We start from the raw sequence: 21109 nt of genomic DNA, 5'->3' as shown, positions 1-21109 counted from the left end.
CATAAATACTTTATATCAGTTAGCATTTTTAACTCTGTCCAGAAGCACCAATCCATCATTGTGCCCAGATGTGATGTGATTGAGTCAGTTTCGCCTAAAGAACCCTTTGGTTTATTACCAGTGACTTTCTTCTTATTGAGTGAGCTGAGAAGGCTTTGATATGCCCTCTAAAGATCATATGTGGGCCCTGCCAGTTTTAGTGACCATTGCCCCTACAGACTTCATATATGTGCTCATTTAGATAATGAGAAGAATCCGTGTAGAGGACAGGTCATTGAATTCCCTGCCTAATATGAATGAATATTAAACATTGGGATCTGAAAAGAATATATTGAAATTCCATTAATATTTATAACCGATCTGTGGGACTAAGGGAATTCTTCAGTATAAAATATTCCAAATTCATGTTTGTAAGAATGAAGCATCCTTGAATTTAAAATATAGTTTTCCTCACTGAAATAGATTTCTATTACACATATACCTGGTGAAATCTTTGTTGGTGATGTTATATATCCTTACATTATTTAATAGTGATGGGGAAGGCATTTTAGAACCTTGAGCTCAACCGAACCTAGTTCACTCTTTTTTATCAAAAATAAAATGTCTGTTTGTTCCCTTTTCCACTGTCTATATTCATAATAATGGTTTCTCAAGAGTAGCTAACAATATCATAAAGATTACAGTCCCTTTGATTTAAGAACTTTTGCCAAAACATAGATTCAGTCTCTTTTTTTTTTTCTGTCAAAATAAAACAGAAAGAATAATTCCACTGGTCTTATTCGTAAAGGAGATAAGAGAGTGTCCACAGTAAACCAGTAAATTTCCTCTACAAAAAGGGCCAGAAATATTTTGACACAATCATAAATAAAATCTTCACCATCTGATTAAATCAGTGTCAGTTATTCAAATTCAACATTTTATAACGTTAGGACTGAAACTTCCCTTTAATGTACCAGTTGAACTAGAGCAAAGCTTTAGGTCAAATCCTCAAGCCCAGAGATCTATTTCATCCACTCGCGGAATCCTTTTGAACAGTTGCAAATCTAAAGCTGACCCCAGTTTCCCAACTACGGCGATAAAGTGATATTCTTAGAGGCAGACCAGACTGCTGGTTCAAGGGGGAAACCTTGCCCAATTTGGGAAAAGGGTCCAATCATAATGCCACTTAACACACAAAATTTCATATAGGGCACGAGGCTGAGTAGGCCCAAATAACAATGTATAATAGGGGATGGTTGTTTATTGCTGGTGACTAGTGGGGAAGCAAGGAGCATCTTGGGGGGCTTGTCATCAGAGGAAAATGGGGCTTTCACACCACAGAAGAACTCCAGCATGGGCCTGGAGCTCTGAGTGCCAGTTAGGACAAATCCTCTGCTCTGGGGACCCGGGTAGGGCCCAATTAAAGGACTATTGAAATCCTTCCATTTTTCCTTTTGGCGGTGCCTGTAAAAGCTGCAACAGGCTGAAAATCTTCTTGTGTCTCAGGATAAATAGATGTTTTCATAAAACTTGGGAGGTCTTAGCCAAAGAAAAAACTTCTCCCAAACAGATCCTAAAATGTATGCTGTCCCACTAAACATGGCCCCTTTCTTGAAATGGGCAGAATCTATGGAATTTATGGAATTTTTTTACAGAATTAATGCGAGGAACATAGAGGAAAGATTATTCCAGCCCTGGACAGGGAATAGAATTCAGAATATGCTTGCTGGAGTAGCATTACTCCCTTTAAAAAACAAAACAAAAAAACCATATATGTTATAATCAAACTTAACACGTGCAGCACTGTGCCTTGATTGCCTCAAAATTCAGAACTTGTCCCTTCTCTAATCTTCTGTGTTTCAGAAAACAGAGCCACCAGTCTGCTAGCTCCTTAGCCAGAAATCAGGAATCATCCTTGGTTTCTTCCTCTCCTCTACCCCAATATCCGATCTATGAGCAAATCATACTGATCTTGCAACCAGAACAGACATCGAACACCCTTCTCGTCATCACTGTCTCAGGCAAAACAGCACCTTATTTTAACTGGTCTCTCTGTGTTGTCCCTTTCCAGTTCATTCTTCACAGGGCCAGCACGGTCTTCTTAAAACACACATCCGTTCACACCGCTCCCTTTCCCATTCAGAGCCCTCCACTGCTTTCCCTGTGCACACAGGATTCAACCTCAAATCCTTATCATGACCGGCAAGGTCCTGAATGATCTAGTACAGGGGTCACAAACTTTTTCTGTAAAGGCCAGAGAGTGAATACTTTGGACTCTGTGAACTATACAGTCTCTGCTACAACTACTCAGGTCTACCAGTGTAACAAAAGCTATAGACATTATATAAAGGATCGGACATAGCTATGTTCCTTTTTTTTTTTTTTTATTCTTATGTTAATCCCCATACATTACATCATTAGTTTTAGATGAAGTGTTCCATGATTCATTGTTTGTGCATAACACCCAGTGCTCCATGCAGAACGTGCCCTCTTTAATACCCATCACCAGGCTAACCCATCCTCCCACCCCCCTCCCCTCTAGAACCCTCGGTTTGTTTCTCAGAGTCCATAGTCTCTCATGGTTCGGCTATGTTCCGATAAAACTTTATTTACCAACACAAGTGACTGGCCCACGACCTTAGCTGGCCAACCCCTGACCCAGCACGTGCCGATTTCACTACTTCCTCGCTCCCTTATCTCACTTAGCCCCCCTGACACACCTCTCATTCCTGTCGGGGTGTTGCCCACTCAAGACCACTGTCCCCATTCTGTTCTCTCTGCATGGGACTGTCTCGGTGTAAATGTCACTCCCACATTTCATTCGGTGTTCCTATTGCCCTTTTATAGCTCCCTGTATTTTAATTGTCAGAAACTATACATTGCATTTGTTTAATGTCTGTTTCTCCTTCAAGTTGGGACGTCTGTGAATTCAAAGACTGGATTTGCTTTGCTCATCTTTGTATCTCCAGCACCTGGCACGCTGCTTAATGCACAGTCATTTCTCAATTAAATGTTTGGTACATTAAGAATGAATTAATGAGATCTAATCAAAACATGAAAGAAAACAAAAGATAACAATCTGGGCTCAGGATCTGAAGTATGAGATGCTTTAAGTCCGTTTCTTTCCAAGGTATTTCATTTTTAAAGTTCTGCACTTGAAATAGGCAATAAGTAGGAGTCAGGGTAATTAACAGGCATATCCCCAGATCTTAATGCTACAGGGGCACCGTCCTTGACACATTGTAGCTTACACAAAGTCGTTCGCAGGTCAGGCAGCTCTACTTACTTCATCTTGTAGCTCTCTGCCTTCTGGAACATGAGCCCCCAGGGTCAAGGTGAGAGAAGAAGGAAGTGGAGGTGGACTGGATGTGACGCACTTCACTGCCCCTCATAGTCCACCAACCAAAACTAGTTCCCTGGCTCCAGCTTATCCGCCAAGTGGATTAGGAATTGTCCTGGGGGTGCCTGGGTGGCTCAGTCAGTTAAGCGTCTGCCTTCGGCTCAGGTCATGATCCCAGAGTCCTGGGATCGGGTCCCGCGTCGGGCTCCCTGCTCAGAGGGGAGTCTGCTTCTCCCTCTGCCCCTCCCCCTGCTCATGCTCACTCTCTCTCTCTCTCTCTCTCTCATTCTCTCTCTCAAATAAATAAATGAAATCTTAAAAAAAATAAAGAAAGAAAGGAATTGTCAGGGAGCACATAGAATATCTGGTGAGAATGAATTCACTCTCCCAAAGAACATAAAGAGTAGTTCAAATACATTCCCTAATATAAAATAAAAGTGGCTGAATGAAGGTACTATAAATCCCAGAGATTGGCATACTACCAATGATCTATTTTACCGATTTAAAAAAGCTTTTCGCACATGTTAATTTACCTCGTTTATGGTAAGATCTCACTTGGTGGTAATTATTAGTGTCTTATCTCCTGTCTCCCTCAGGTACTTTTCTACAATGACTTTTAATGTTTAGGAGAAGAAAATGCTCATTTTGTAATAATTTCATGTTATGATCATGACTTTTCTATATACTTTATAAGTTTGGGTCATTTAAAAATAATTCTGTGGCACATTTCTTTTTAATATATATTTTTTTAAATTCTTTTTTTTAAGATTTTTATTTATTTATTTGACAGAGAGAGAGAGAGAGCGAGAGCAGGAAAATAAGCAGGGGGAGTGGGAGAGGGAGAAGCAGGCTTCCTGCCGAGCAGGGAGCCCGATGTGGGGCTCGATTCCAGGACCCTGAGATCATGACCTGAGCCAAAGGCAGATGCTTAACGACTGAGCCACCCAGGCACCCCATTAATATATATTTTTTAAAGATTTATTTACTTATTTTAGAGAGAGAGTGCAAGCGGGGGGAGGGACAGAGGCAGAGGGAGAGAGAATCCTCAAGCAGACTCTCCAGTGAGCACAGAGCTCGACCGGGGCTCTATCCCAAGACCCTGAGATCATGACCTGAGCTGAAATCGAGAGTTGGCTGCTCAACTGACTGAGCCACCAGGCACCCCTATGGCACATTTCTTTTTAAAAGGAAAAGGTCAAGTCCAAAAATTGACTGTAGGAGAATGCTCTTTACAAGGAAAGAAATATATGCATTTTCTCTTTGCCCCCCAAATTATTTATGTCTGTGTAGGTTATTCATCAATCATACATTCAATCAATATTTATTGCCTTCCAACTTTGGGCCAGACATTGTTCTAGATATTCAGTGAATGAGACAGTTCTAGTGCTTGCATTCAACAGGGAATATTAAAACATACTCTTTTTTTTTTTTTATTTGAGAGAGAGAGAGTGAGCACAAGTAGGCGGAATGGCAGGGAGAGGGAAAAACAGACTCTCTACTGAGCAGGGAGCCTGATGCAGGACTCGATCCCAGGACTCCAGGATCATGACCTGAGCCAAACGCAGATGCTCAACCAACTGAGCCACCCAGGTGCCCCATTAAAATATATTTTAACATGATAATAAGTTAGAATTCCTTGGAAGTAAAATTTCAACAGTGTTTAACCTGATATTCTCTTTTTTCCTTGTTTTATTTTTGGAAAATTTTGGAGGATATATATTTTGAAGTCTATGTAATGATTGTGGAATTGAAGTATCCATAGCTCCATGAGACATCATGGTTTCATCTGGCCAGTAATCCTAGTTGGGTCTTTGGCAATCCTTGAGTGACACTGACAGGAATATAAAAATGTACCTTGTTTTAAAGGGACAATAACAAACATATCTGCTCCCTCAAAGAAGGTAGAAACAATTCTATAATTTGAAATCAGCCTCCTGAGTTTTATCCTCCTTATTTACATAGCTTGCCTGGAAGAACTCCTCTGGAGAGATTGGTCTCTGGCACAAAACCAGATCTGCTTCTCGCACATGCAAATAAATGCAGGAACCTAAGGAATGATGGAGAGCGCTGGACTCAAACAGGAGTTGTTTGTTGGCCAAGTGGCGAACTTCCCTTGTACAGAACCTCCCGAGGGCCCTGTAACAGGGATTCTGTTGATTGGCACGGATTTGTCTTTGCCATGGAATCCAGAAATCTGCCTCCTGGTTTGCCACAATGGAAAGCTTTAAAAAAATTGTTTCCTGAAAAGGTCAGAATTATTTGAAAGATAATCGGAATTTCCAATTCAGTAGTAAATGTGATTGGAAAAGTCAAAGCCTCAAGTCCTGAGATGGGGAGTAGGGGAAATGTTACCTCAGACCCTCCTGATGTAGAAATACATATGAGTTTTGAGCTCTGACATACACAACATGTATCTGGGTTTGGGGATACCATGGGTCTCCCCCTTCCCTCTTGCTGTGTGAGTGTATGCATACATAGCAGCTTGGGTGTGTGCTGATTAGATCTTAAATTGCAAATAAGAACATATGTTTTTCCTCCATTACTACTCGTTTCTATTTAAAAAAAAAAAAAGGCAAAGAGATTTCTATAGCCTGAATGTAGAACAACTGAGTCAGGAGTTTGAAAAGTACAAAGAAAAAAAATGAAAACCAGAATGATGTTGTTCAACCTTTGAAAACTCCATCCCTGTAATCTTTATTACACTGAGCTAAGTGCTTTCCACGTTTTATCACATCTCATCTTTACAACTCTGTGAGGTAAATACTCTCCCCACTTTATAGATGAGGAAGCTAAAGCTCTAAGCTTTAAGTAAAACCATGACTTCAGCTGGAGCTTTCTTTGTCTCTAAATCATACTTTTTTGATAAAAGTAAACATCTCTATCCTGGAGATCCTGATGAAAACTCCCCAAGGAGACTTCTCTGGCTCCACCACCCACCCTTCAACACATCGAGATTCATCCTTCCCTAGAAATGAGACTCTTCCTTTGTATATTCTTCTCCAACCTATACTTTCTGTCATATTGAAAATAACAGTGGCTTTTAAAATTCATTTCCTAAAGATGATATTATAACACCAAATGTGTTATTTGAGGTTTCACTTGCTCCTCCCCACCTCCCCTTCCCAGATTTGGGTTCTCCAGAACCTCAAGGGCACGTGTGTGCCTCCAGCCCTACCAGTCCGCTCCCAGCACCACCACCACTGGGTGCCATCAAGTACCCCGGCCATGCAAGAACTTGGAAATCCAGTTGTCCCATGACACTCCCATGACAAATGACATTCACACTCATGGCACACTTGATGGGAGTAACTCCAGTTACTAGGAATCTGGAGAGGCCTGGTGTTCTTTCAAGATCACATCCATCGAAATACATGTAGGCAAGACTAATGTTATTTTCAGAATAAACTTGACTCCATCTTAATATATCTTCACAAAGCGACATATTGTCAATTCTGGGTATATTCGCTTAGCTATTGTTAGTTACACATGATTTCACACAGAGCTGTGACACCTGAGAATTATTTCTCCATTTCAGTGTGTGAATCCAGTAGCAGTGGTCCTCGAACTGTTGTAGTTGTTCTAGCAGAGCTGTAACTAGACCAAGACATCCTTAAACAGTGTGGTACCTTTTCTCACCTTACTACAAACTAGCTTGCTATGTTTAAGCTCAAAAGTGGGATGGAAGTTAAGGTCCTAAAGTCTGGAGCAAACTCAAGGGTTGAGAAAGCTCAGATGAAGGAACATGTGTTCATCACCTTGGTCCTGTGGATTCCTAGTTTTAGTCTCTGAGGACCAGGAATTTGTACATGGCGACAGCAGGGAGTGGATGGGGAAAGGATCTGCTTTCCTTCTTGCTGTCACTGCCGACCAGACCTCCATTTGTATAGACTCATAGAAAATTAAAGCTGAAAGGGATCTCAAAAGAATGGAGTAGGCCCAGGAAGAGTTTTCCCCATAAGTACTTGGTCAAGCTTTTAAAGAAACTGCTATATAATCTAACCTTGATATACTGGAGATACAAAGAAAGGTTCAAGGCAGGTAAGCAGACAGGAGAGGAACAGGAAAGGATACTGGTATTTGTAGAGTGAGCATACGTGTGCTAGACATAGTTCTAGATACCTCACACATTTAAGATCGTTTAGATTGCAAGTGACAGAAAACCCAACTCAGATGGCTCATGCAAAAAAAAGAGGGGGGGATTTATTGGTATTGTTCCTGAAAAATCTAGGAGTAAAGCTGCAGGATCTTACATAAAGACAGTAAAGCTGCCTGGATTGATTGAACCAACATCATAAAGACTTTGTTTCTGTCTGTTTCTTGACTCTACCTTCCCCTGACTTAGATTTATTTATGGTGAACTACCAGGTGGTGCCAAGCATTTCAGTGCCAAGCTATAAAAAAAGAGCCCATTTTCCAAAAGCTTAACAGTATTCTTAGAAAGTGAACCTCATTGGCTGATTGGCCTGGCTTCTGTACCCACTGCTGAACCAATCACTGTGGCCAGGGGGAATGGATTAACTGATCTGTTCAGCCTAGGCCACCTTTGTTGGGGCTCAAAGAGGGGGAGGTGTAATCCCATAAATCAAAATTTGGGTACTGTTGCCACAGAAGAGCCAGGAGCTGCTGAGCAGGTGGGTGTTCACCACACATGATCCTCCTAACTAGCCTGGAGGTCAGTATTTGCATATCTTCTACCATGCCTTCCCTTTAAGGTCCTGGGCTTCTTGAGTCTATTAAGTAGAATACCAGGTAGAAGGCTTTCACCATTTATGAACTGGTTTGAGCCCCTTTATAAGACCCAGAGTCAGTCCAAGAGGAAAAGAAATAGTAAAATGAATTTGTGTAGGCAATGTGTATTGTTTCTTCCTACTCCTGGGACTAGGAGTACTCCCTGCCCATCCTCCACACCCAGCCCTGGGGCCATCCTTCACTCCTATATAAGTCAGCTCTTTCCACTGATCACCTTGTCTGTTAGGAAGCCTTGTTGACTTTGAAGATTTGCCTCAAATTTGCCTTCTCACATCTCTCCACTCTCAGGACTTGGGGATGCCTCTCTAATAGGTAGTGGTCCAGCCCAGCCCCTGTTCCCACCTCCCTGACCACATCTCAAAGCCTCTTGCTTCCAGCACTCACAGATATGGTGGAAATAGGCAATATATTGTTTATTTTTCAAGTAGCTCGGATTACTGGCGAATGTTATCGTTTACTTTCTCAGCTGGCTGGAGAAGGCAGAACACACTCTTCTGTGAACAATTTTCCATTGTTTACCGGGAGGTTATTTCCTGAATTTGTATACATTTACTTATACCGGAGCTCTGGGGAAACATCTTCTAAAATTGGAAGTACGAACTTGAGGGGAATTCTCATTTTATGTTCAATTCATCGTGTGGGGTTTTACACACTTGTTTATATTTGACTAAACGCCTATCAGTATGGTCATCTTATAGGGGATTGTTTAGAGGATGTCTGTGTGTCTTGCTAAACATAAGAAATCCAAACATATGTGGTCTGGGGTAACAAGGATTACAAACATACATATGCATTGGTTTTTAAAATTTCCCTTCTGCCCTTTATTTAAATAAAGGCAAATGCATGCATCCGTAGATACATAAGCTCCGAAAGACACTCACGGCAAATGTGCACCCACAGGCCTAGAATAAACAAGTCAAAGACCAAAAGAAGAGAAGAAACTGAGAGGTGTGTCAGTCATTTTTAAAGCTAGTATTTCTAACTCCCTGATGGAAAAGTTTCTTCGGGTCCCATATAGAACCAGGTCTGTAATTGTTCAGCTGTGAGCATTCAGGTCTGTCAGATGCTAAATGCACTGTCGCTTTGTCCCGGAGAGCTGACCCCATCCTGTTTGTTCAACAAACAGTAGACCTTGCCCTCCCCCCTCCGTGCCCCGTGGGTGCGGACAGACAGCATAACTGTTCCTTCATCCATCTGTTCATCCAGGTATTCAACAAATATGGATTGCTCACCCTGTGCCCCAATCCTGAGGGAGGATCCATGAGTTCAGGTAGCTCTCAGTCTAGAGGGAAGATAGGCAAGTAAACAGACAATTAAAATACAGTGTCATTAATACTCTGATTCCTCCCATGATGCATCATTCTCGGAGATTTAAGCTTCCCGTCAGCGAGGTGTGAGGCACGAGCAATAGCTTGATGGAAGCTCAGGAACTCGAGCCCTCTGAGATGGAGCTAGTCAGCCTCCATGGGTGGGTTTTCCAAATGACACTTGAGGAACATTTCCTGCACACCAGCCTCCGAATTTACCACTTTATGTGGTCTTCATCTGTGCAGGGATCCTGAGCTTGGCACCAGGGTCACCAGAAGGGCAAGACAAAGGCACATCACTGGAAAAGAATATACAAATTGGGTTTATATGCGAAAATACCACATTCACATTTAATTAACTGAACACTAAAGATAAATAAGATACATTGTAACCTAGCAGGGTTAGCAAAACTCACTCTGTTGGTAAGAGTATGGAGAGGCCAGAACTCTCCTCTGCTCCTGGGGAGACTGTCCTTTTGGAGGACCCTTTAGCTATATCTGAAATAATTTTAAATGTGCTTACTCTTTGACTCAGCAATCCTATTTCTAGCAATTTCTCCTAGAGATAGTCTCACGTAAGTGCAACTAAGGTACATGAATAAATGTGCTCATTATGGCATTTCATTGCTTGTCACAGAACCTGGAGAAAAAGGAAAAGAAATATCCAGCTAAGGATGACCAATAATAAACGGTGGTAATTCCATGCTATTAAATTAAGTAGATCCATGTGAACTGGTAAAAAGCCATCCAAGATATGTTAAATGAACAAAAGCAAGTTCAAGAACAATAGATGTAGTAGGAGTGTATTTCCATTTTGAGGAGGGGAGTAGATATGCAGACTCATGTAGAAAACTCTGGAAGAATACACGGGAAACTAGTGACAGCCATTACCCTGGGGAGTAGGACTGCCAGGGCTAAGGTAGAAGCAATACTTTTATTTTTCACTTTATACCTTTTCACAGTGTTTGAGTACCCTTTTTGTTTTTTACATTTTTTTTAAATTTAAATAAAAGTAGTTTTAAATCACCAAAAATAATTTCCTACTATTTTTTCTTTAAAGGATCACACTGGGCGTAATCCTATTAGGGACTTTAAGAAGTTTTATTTAATTTTGTTTAAAACAGGCATTTCAGAAATATGTTTGACCAAAGAATTTCATTGTTGTTGCTTTGCCTAATAACTGTGAATATGTCACATGAGTCATCTGGAGGCAACACTGACCTAAGGAATCACAGGGACATTATGACCGGCCTAAAGTCATACAGCCAGGCAGTGGGAGACAGAATTTCTGAGTCAAGATCCAAAGTTCAATTGATGTCCTTCAGAAACTGTGCCATTAGGATGGAGGAGGGGGATCTGATTCATTCATACTAAATAAAATTTATCTTGTTCCTTAGGTGGGGACATAGCACTCCAGAATTTTCTGTAAATCTTAGATGCTAGATGATAGTTTCCTAGGAAGAGTGAGGTACTACCTTCAATAGGCATGGGGGAGGAGGGTCCACTATTATACTTGAGTTATACTTCCTGCCATTTATGTCTCCGAAATGAGGCTGTTCATTCAGACCTCTTCGGTGTTTTTCCTTGGATATTTAAAGCAATTGCTATTATCCATTAATCCAGTCCCCTATTGCAGGGAAAGAGAAAGGAAGAAAATAAAACCACTATTTCTCTTCAAAACTGATAGGATAAAAATAAAGTAAGTAGAGGGACGACTGTGAGTAAATCCATCTTCCCTGCATGCCTGGCCCACTGTCATTTCAGCCATCTCTACTTCCGGAACCTTCCTCCTCAGTTACAACCAGAAAACCATGTCAATTGAATATAAATACTTACTACACAATCACAGTTGCAGTTACAGCTGGAGATCGTGAAGGTGCCCACTGGTCGGGGTCCCGGGTAGGAGGTGATGAAATGGCATGTGACATGGGTAGGGCGCTCAGAAGAATTTGGGACTCTGTCACTACCCATAAGAAACAGGTTGGGCTTATTAAAGAGCAAACAAAACCTGCAGGTGGTCCCTTGGGATAGCGACGCCTCGTTCCTGAATCTGGGCCCGAGGTGAACACACAGAGCAGCAAACGCGCCGTCAAGGAGCTGGTTTGGGTTGGCTCTGCCAGGAAGGTTTGGAAGGGAAGAAGACCTCAGAAGGGTGCATCTTCTCATCTCAGCCTCCCTTCCCCTCCCCACCCCATGGCATCCATCCCTCTCCCTGCTAGTCTTTCCTCATCTGGGTGAGCTGAAGCTGGATTGCTTTGCTGGATGTGGGGATGTGCTGAATAAAAAGGAAAAGGCCACCTTGTAATCAGAGAATTTATGGCTACGAGGCAAGGGTTGTTGAGCCAGTTCTGCTTGGAGTGGGGAGAGGGACACTTGCCACTGCTTCTTGTCTAGTCCCCTGTTCATCACGTGCATCCATCTGTCTGCTGAACTTCACAGCCTCGCACCATCAACACCACGCCAGTTAGCAGGTAACGGTTCGCTAGTCGGTCAGCCTGTGTGTCATCCCCCTCCCTGTCTGTGTCATCCCCGGAAGCCGTCCATGCGCTTCTTTCCTGCGGCACCAAACACCACCCTAGACACCCACACGCGCATTGTCTGCATCAGGAACTAAAGAAAGGTTTTCACCGGTTCTTCAATGCCCTTGGCCTGCAGCTATTGGTGTGCGCCACCCCTTACTTCCCCGTGAGAGGTGGGACCTAGAGCTGGCCTGACACTCTGTCCTTCGATGACTCAACCTCTGTCCCTTGATAGATCCTGCCCAAAAGGGGAAGTTTATCAGATAGAAAAGGTCTCTGAGATCTTTGTATGTGAAGAAAGGTGTCCCCGGAATTTGAGCTTGCCCATGACCGAAGAGGTAGGAAAGCAGAAATGGTCACAAATTTGGATCAGAAGTGGGAGGGGAATATTCTAAGGTATTTTTTATATATATCTGATTTCTAGCACGATATAAGAAATGCATCTTTCTCCATTGTTTTAAATTTGTTGTCCACTAACTGCTTAATCTGTTTTAGGATTTCTTTCCAGAGATATCTATTTTAATTCATTGACTATTATTATCCATTAGTGTCAGGCATTTTTAATTGCTGTGACTTTAGAGGGTATTTAAATATATGGCAAAACAAGTCTTCACTTATTGATTTCTCAAAAGAAAATGAAAATGTTCTCATTGCTTTATTTTTCCCTTTAGAGTCATTTTTTTAAATTCCAAAAAACTCTTGTGGAATTAATTAAGATTTTTTTTTCTTGCTAATTATTGCTGGTAAATAGGCAAATCGATTTAATATCAAGATCTTTAAATTTATTTGAAGTTTCATGTTGGGTCACTATGGTTTTCAGTTATATGATTTTCTTTCTTTCTAGTATTATAAATTTTATTTCTGTTTTTTATCTTAATGCACTGACCAGAGCAGTGTTACATACCACCAGTCTTTCTAAGCATCCTTGGTTTATGCTGATTTTACTCTTGACAAAAATCTATATTATTTCACTGTAAAGTATGATACAAATCATCAGCTTAAGAAAGATATTCTATCTATTTTGAGAAAGTAATTTTTCTCATGTTGTAACATTTTCCCAATGAATTGATAGTAAATGTTAATGAATGCCCTTTAAATATATATTGAGATTATCATGTTTTTCTTAATTATGCCTACTAATATGAAAAATGTACCTATTAATATTAATAGAAAAATAGCTTGCAGTTTTGTGTATATATTTATATGTGTAAATGTGATGTGTATGTCTATAATAAATATTGTACTACCTTGACAAGTTCAAACAAACCACAAGTAAAGCAACCAGACCTTGAAGTCATTTTTAAAAATTAATTTATTGGCTGTGCTTTCAATTTCTTTTATATATTTTGCTTTATATTGATTTCCTTTATGTTGAGATAATTTTGATAATTTTTGTTTTCCAAGAAAAATCACTCTGTTTCTTCAAGACTTAAAAGTTTATCAGCATGGGGGGGGCATCTGGGTGGCTCAGTGGGTTAAGCGTCCAACTCTTGATTTCAGCCCAGGTCATGACCTCAGGGTCATGAGATAGAGCCCTGGGTCAGGCTCCGCACCTGCTTGAGATTCTCTCTCTCCTTTTCTCTGCCCCTCCCCCCCGCTGGTGCTTGCTCTCTCACGCTCTCTATCTAAAAAAATAAAATAAAATAAAGAATTTCTCTGTATCTGATCTATTCTATCTGGCAGAACAAGGCAGTGGGGATGCTTGTCTGTCCTTGAGTGGGGTGGAAAAAACAAAAAAAAGAAATGAAATATCTCCTGAGATGCCAAACCACATATCCACCCTCAGGCAGATTTGATGCCAGAATTCATTCTGCCAGTATATTCCAAAAATCTAGTTAAAGTAGTCATGGGCAGTATTGCCCCCAAGGCATCTGGCAGAAGCAAAAGTAAATCTCCAAAGGAACACTCTTTAAGCTTAGGCCTCGGAGAATTTCTCAGATGAAGTTGCTAGAACTTTAGGCTCACAATAAGGAAAAAAAAGAAATCACAAAACACACAAGGAAAACACCATCATGAACGTGTGGCAATAGCCATCCTTAACAACATAAAGGGGAATCAGACTCATAAAGACTACAGATTTGGGAATGATCAAACACACAGTATAATACATTGACTATGTTTAGAGAAATAAAAGAGAAGGAAACAATCCAAATGGATCATGCAGATCTGAAAAACAGAACTTTTACAGATGAAGAATAAAATAATTTAAATTTGAAATTCAGGGGACAAATTGAACATCAGAATAAACACAGATGAAGGGAGAACAGTAAACTGAAAGATAAATCAGAAGAAATCACATAGAATCTAGCATGGAAAGATAGAAATGGAAAATATTAAAAAGAGACCAAGACACATGAAGATAGAATCAGAGCATCTGCTGTATCTTTAATCTGAGTTCCACAAAGACAGAATAGAAAGAACAGGGAGAACTGTTTCCAAAATTCATGACAAAAATGAGTCTCCAGATTGAGAAAACTCAAGGAAGTCAAAAAAGGGAAGCAAAAAGAAACTCACACCTCAAGATATCCAAGTAAAACTGCAGAACCCCAAAGGCAAAGAGAAAACAATAGAAACATCCAGATAGAAAAGGAAAATTCCCTGCAGAGGACCTGCAACCCAATGGGGTTGACTTCTTAACAGCATCAGTAAAAGCTAACCTATATGAAGAGTATCTTTAAAGTGCTGAGAGCAAATATTTTCAATGTAGTATTAAATGCCAAGGAAAACTATCTTTTGCAAATGACAGTGAAATAAAGACATTTTTAGAAAAACAAAAGCCTTTAACAGAACCTCATTAAGGAACTTCAACATGAGATACTTTGGGAAAAGGAAAATAACCTTGGAGACAAGCTGTGAGATCCATGAAGGAAACTGTGGATAGATAAATATAAACAAACACTGAGTGTATTAAAACAAAGCTGAATACGTGAAACCTGGACCAAAAAAAAAAAAAAAAAAACCAACATAAAATCAGAATTAAAGTATTCAAAGGTTCTTATATTATTCTAGAGAAAGATAAACATACTAACTTTTGACTTTAATTTGGATGCTTAAGTCTATGGGTAATCCCTAAAAACAGAAACCAAGCATATAAAGTCCAAACTAGTAAAGAGGAAAAATGAAATAAGGGGTAAAAGTGGTTTAAACAAAAAGAAGGCACTTTTTTTTTTTAATTTTAAAAAGAAACAAAGAAATGTTGGAAAAGTGGAACAAATAAAAAACAGAAAATAAACTTCAAGGCATTTCTAAATGTATGTAAAGATGTTCACAGCGTATTGTTAAAAGGTATCAGGAAATAGAAACTGGTATAAACTTCAGTATAAAGTAAACATTGTCAGGACTTAAAGGAGAAATTGGAAAATTTTACCATATTCAGGACAGATTTTTAATATTCCTCTTTCAGTAATTGATCAAGCAGACAATTCATAAGAATTTAGCTGATTAGAACCACACAATTGATAAGATTGTCCTAATGGACTTATTAAAATTTAATTCAACAACTAAATTTAATTCTACTCAAGCACACAGGTAACACTTATGAAAACTGACTATGTATGAAGCCATTCCAGAGATCTTAGAGTATCATACAGATCCCATTCTTTCGAGCAACACAATTGAGTTAGGATTTGTTTTAAAAATGTATTTTATTGGGGCGCCTGGGTGGCTCAGTCTGTTAAGCGTCTGACTTGATTTTAGCTAAGGTCATGATCTCAGGGTCGTGGGATCGAGCGTCAGTCTCTGCGCTGGATGTGGATCTTGGCTGAGACTCTCTCTCCCTCTGCCCCTCCCCTCCACACATGCTTTCTCTCTCTAAATAAATAAATAAAATCTTTAAACAAATGTATTTTATTATAAGTAGCATCGTGTCTTTAAGCATTTTTTAAAATTTTTATTTATTTATTTATTTGTCAGAGAGAGACAGAGAGCAAGCACAGCAGGGGGAGAGGCAAAGGGAGAAGCAGGCTCCCCGCTGAGCAGGGAGCCGAATGCAGGGCTCAATCCCAGGACCCTGAGATCATGACCTGAGCCGAAGGCAGACGCTTAACTGACTGAGCCACCGAAGCATCCCCTTTAAGCATGTTTTTACCTGTTAGTGGTTATTTTTATGGCTGATATGACCATGAATCTGAGGCAGCTAATGTCCTTAATTTCAAGACAAATTTCAGTTTCTGTTTGGAGGACAAGGGACAGTTTTGTAAGTATTTCACTCGAGAGCCTTCTCGAGCTCAGTATTCTATCAGCCATAGAAGGAAATTCTGCCCTACCTCTGACGCTGGGGCTCCTGCTGTTGTTACCAACTCTTAGCGCCTTGACCCCGCTCAAAGCTGTACACTAATGGCTATTATAACAAATAAAATAAAATAAAATAACAAGTGTTGATGAGAATGCAGAGAAATTAGACCCTTTGTACCTTGCTGGTGGGAACAGGGAAATGGTGCAGTCACTGTGGGAAATTGATACGGTGATTCCTCAAACATTTAAACATAGCATTACCATATGGTCCAGCCATTCCACGTCCGGGCATACACCCAAAAGAAGTGAAAGCAGGGCCTCAAATAGATATGGGTGCACCATGTTCATAGCAGTATTATTCACAAGAGCCAGAAGATGGACGCCTGCATAAATGGATGGACAGATGAATGCATACACAAAACGTGGTCCATCCACACACTGGAGTATTACGCGGTCTTAAAGAGGAAGGGGGTTCGGACACCTGCTACAACATGGATGAGCCTTAAAGACATCATGCTAAATGAAATAAGCCAGTCATAAAAGGACAAATATCATATTATTCCATTTCTACAAGGCACCTGAAGTAGTGAGAATCAGAGAGAGAAATAGAGTGATGGTTGACAGGGGCTGGGGGGGAACGGGGATGGAGGGGGTCAGCATTTCATGGGTACAGAGTTTATGTGGAGAGTTTAAAAAGCTCTGGATATGGATGGCAATGATGGTTACAGGACAATGTGGGTGTACTTAATGTGAGACTACTGTATACTTAAAACAGGTTAAAATGGTAAATTTTAGATTATGTCTGTTTTACTACAATAATTAAAAAAACATGTAAAAACTGCTGTGCCTATATCCAGGAATAGTCTGCCACTGTTCCTGGGGTGTTGATATAATAATCAATCTTAATGTTTTGAGAGAAGCCAACTCTGTTATCCCTCTCCAAAGCTGCTCTTGCTATGGCATAGAGGCCAAAGGGAGAATATTATCTGGGGATGCTTTACATTTGTGTAGCACTTCATGTTTGAAGAAAGATTTTTATGTCTCCTCACCCATTTAATCCTTGTGACAGCCTTATAAGGGAAGTAGTACTGGTCCCTTTTAATTGATGTATGAAGGGGAGGCCTGAGAGATTAAGTTGTCCAGGACCACTGGGCTGTTAGGATGCCCAGGTTCAAGTACTTACCTTCCGACTAAAGCCCCTGATCTCCCAGTGTACAGAAATAGTTGTTGACTTACCGTGAACTTAATTTGATATGCCAAAAGCAAAGTGCTGGACTTGTTACACTGAATAAAGAAGAGAAGAAGAAAGATAACATTATTACTACCTTCCCAGTGACCAAAGAATGCTGATTATACTGACTCGACGCTCGGAATCCCGTTAACATATTTGTGGCTCTTTACCGTGCTCTATTTCCAAACCTGAGTCACGTTTAAAGTCTGGTTGGCTGTTTGTATTTTTGGACGTTAGCTTCTAAAAATACCCTTTAATTTGGGGGAAGGGGCAGAGGGAGCTTTCCCTTAAAACTCATGGTTTCGGGTTGCAGCGATTCAAATTTTAATCTAAATTCTGGAAAAAATTTTTTTAATTCTTTATTGTTATATTAATCACCATACGTTACATCATTAGTTTTTGATGTAGTGTTCCATGATTCATTGTTTGTGCATAACACCCAGTGCTCCATGCAGAACGTGCCCTCTTTAATACCCATCACCAGGCTAACCCCTCCCCCCAGTCCCCTCCCCTCTAGAACCCTCAGTTTATTTCTCAGAGTCCATAGTCTCTCATGGTTCGTCTCTCCCTCCAATTTCCCCCCCTTCATTCTTCCCCTCCTGCTATCTTCTTCTTTTTTTTTTTTTCTTAACATATATTGCATTATTTGTTTCAGAGGTACAGATCTGTGCTATGGTGAGTGCTGTTGAAAATTTTTGTCTGATTCCAGTAAAAACAAGCAGCCAAGTTTTTCTCTCATTGTCATGCAAGAACGGTTTCATTTTGGGTCTTAAATTTCCTTTTTTTACTGTTCTTCTTGGAGTGGATGGCTAACGTAAATGGGAGAGAGCTGGTGAGGCACCATCACTGCCCTCAGTAATGTTACGACACCCCCCCCCCTCCGCCCCGCCGAGCAAATGGCTGGGTCAGTGCAACCTTCAGATTCTCAGCATGTGGCGAGCATTCACTTTCCTTGGAAGCCTGCCATCGATAAGCCAGCTCAGAACCCAACTCTGCTTCAGAAGGTCGACCCAGTAGCTTTCTCTGTCTTTGGGAAGATTTGGTACCTAACAGAAGTGGGGTGGGGTTGAAACCCCCTTGTTGGGAGCAAGCCTCCCTTAATCTATTACCTGGGAACCGAAAGAACACTCCCTGGGGCAAGGTGGGCAACAAGATTTTTTTCTTTTTTTTAAGATTTTATTTTGAAGTAATCTCTATACCTGATGTGGGGTTCGAACTTACAGCCCCCGAGGTCGAGAGTCACACGCTCTATGGATTGAGCCAACCAGGTGCTCCATGGGTGACAAGATTTGAGGGTTTGAACTCTGGGGTCCTCCCCTGGGGGGTTAAACACTGAATGTTCAGAGGGGGCCCCTCTGTGTCCTCTTTCAAGCTCCTGTGGGGTGGAAACAGAGGACCGTCTCCTTACACTGTATTTACTGCACAGATTCCGAAATCAGCTCTCCCACCTCGTGCATATGAAAATATTTGGAAGCACTCACTTGACTTTGAAATGCTCACAGCATTTTGGGACTCCCCCTTCCTTTGCGTTTTGCTGTAAAATTCACAATCCAGGATTCTCTGGGCAGAGAGCGGTGGGGAAAAAATGAAGTACTTAAAAAAAAAAAAAAAAAACCTTACACCTGTCATGTGGGCAACACCACGGGACCTTTTCTTTTGTCTATATCCGGTGTATTGCTTCTGTTCTCAGAAGCAATAGCTCACATTGATGCAGCCCCTGCTCGATGCCAGAAATTGTGCCAAGCTCTTCACGGGCGTTAGTTTCTATAATCCCCACCGCAGACCTGTGGGATAGGTACTAAGATTCTGATGTTACAGAAAACGAAACAAAACAAAAACCCCAAAATGGAAAGAGGGCAAGTGGGCATATAGCAAGTAAGTGGCTTAACGTTGTGCCACGGGGTTTTTTTAGTGTGTAAAACTGTTCAAACAAACCTGCCCCAAATAGATCATTGTCTTACCCTTGACAGTGCGAAATTAGAATTTCCAGAATCAGGTTTGCCAATCCCTGTCAGGACCTTGTATACTTCAATATTCTCTTCTTTCAATAAGGTGGGGGAAAGCACCAACTGTCTTATTATGTCATGCATTTTATTTTTTTTAAGATTTTATTTATTTATTTATTAGAGAGATCATGAGCAGGGGGGAGGGGTAGAGGGAGAAGCCGACTCCCCGCTGAGCAGGGAGCCCAATGAGGGGCTCGATCCCAGGACCCTGGGATCATGACCTGAGCCGAAGGCAGACACTTAACCGACTGAGTCACCCAGGTGCCCCTATTTCATGCGTTTTAGATCTATGATTGTTTCCCCTCAACTTTCCCTTCTACATGATTTGAAATTGTAATAACAGGCAAACTCTTAACATTCCTGCCAACACTGTGTTTTGTAATGCCTCGGTCACTTTGCTTTCAACTTAAAACATCATCTGATTTTCCGTATTCCACGAAAGAGTGAAAGGTACAAAGCCGACGTGCATTATTTGAAATTGTGAAAATATAGCAAAAAAAAACAAAAACAAAAAACCTCAATGGCAAACAAAAATGGAAAGTAGTTCCATGTGATGAATGAAGGAGGTTTTACTCTTAATGCTGCTTCAAAGATAAAGAATATGAAGTCAAACCCATTTTTAGAGAGAAGCTTGATTTTTTTTTTGAACATGGTAAAGGTATTTTATTCTGGCATTAATATAATTTCAACAAAATATTTTGCAATTTGTTTAACAGAAAATGAGTAAGTGTTTACTGAACATCTACTTTGTTCTCAGAATTTAAGGAGAGTATAAGCTATATATAAGAAACAGCTCCTGCCCTGGAGAACTTATAATTTAGTGGATGGGAGAAGATGAACACACCAATCAATTGGATTTTACCCAAGGCAGAAATTACTGGGTGTTCTTCTTCTCCTTCTTTCTGGTTCTTCAGCAAGATCTAAAGATTTGTTCTCTAAAATACATCGTGACTCTGTCCTCCTCTTCAGAGAAGCTTGATTTTGAATTTCAGAGTTAGCCTAATTTGGTGGTCCAAGATTAGAGTCCGTTTTCCCTCTATTTATTGTCTGGTTATTGTGATTCATTCTTTTTTTTTTTTTTTAAAGATTTTATTTATTTATTTGACAGAGAGAGACACAGCAAGAGAGAGAGCACAAGCAGGGGGAGTGGGAGAGGGAGAAGCAGGCTTCCCGCTGAGCAGGGAGCCCAATGCGGGGCTCAATCCCAGGACCCTGGGATCATGACCTGAGCTGAAGGCAGACGCTTAACGACTGAGCCACCCAGGCACCCCGATTGTGATTCATTCTTAAACCTGGCTTGAAATGTTGACAGATACTTCACTCTAACCTGCTTCAAGATGTGTCCTTGTGTTCCTCTTAACACTAGAGTCATCCAAAATCGGGCCTTCCCTTGTGGTTCACACCACTGTCCCGTTTGGAGTCACCCACTTGGAGCACAGCACCGAGGATGTGCAGGAGCTAATCTTCCAGAATCTGGAAGGCATCTTGCCAGGCCTGCCTCGACCAGTTGCGACCAAATGCCAGAAATGGAGACATTCTCAGGTAAGCAGAGAATCCGCGGGTGAGGACATAATTTTCTTCATCAGAATTGACTGAGTCAGCAGAACAGACTCCTTTTCTCATCTCTTCCACTCTGTAGTTCAAGAAACGAACGATGTGATCTCTGGAGCAAATATTTGTTTGCCTCATGTGTAACCGTAAACTTCTGCAGGTCTTACTAGCCCGTTATTTCTCGATGAGAGCTG

General features: G+C 40.9%; 1 protein-coding gene across 1 annotated transcript in view; it reads left to right on the top strand.

The window, feature by feature from the left end:
• RNLS (renalase, FAD dependent amine oxidase) overlaps window positions 1–21109 on the top strand; it is a 257332-nt gene that overhangs the window by 211477 nt on the left and 24746 nt on the right. Inside the window, 1 exon segment of the mRNA XM_044916453.1 lies at window positions 20731–20906. Coding sequence (XP_044772388.1) covers window positions 20731–20906 — 176 coding nt within the window.

Source organism: Neomonachus schauinslandi, chromosome 6, assembly GCF_002201575.2.
Source record: "Neomonachus schauinslandi chromosome 6, ASM220157v2, whole genome shotgun sequence".
NCBI lineage: Eukaryota > Metazoa > Chordata > Mammalia > Carnivora > Phocidae > Neomonachus > Neomonachus schauinslandi.
The sequence above is the reverse complement of the archived record's forward strand: the minus strand, read 5'-3'. Positions and strand labels throughout refer to the sequence as shown.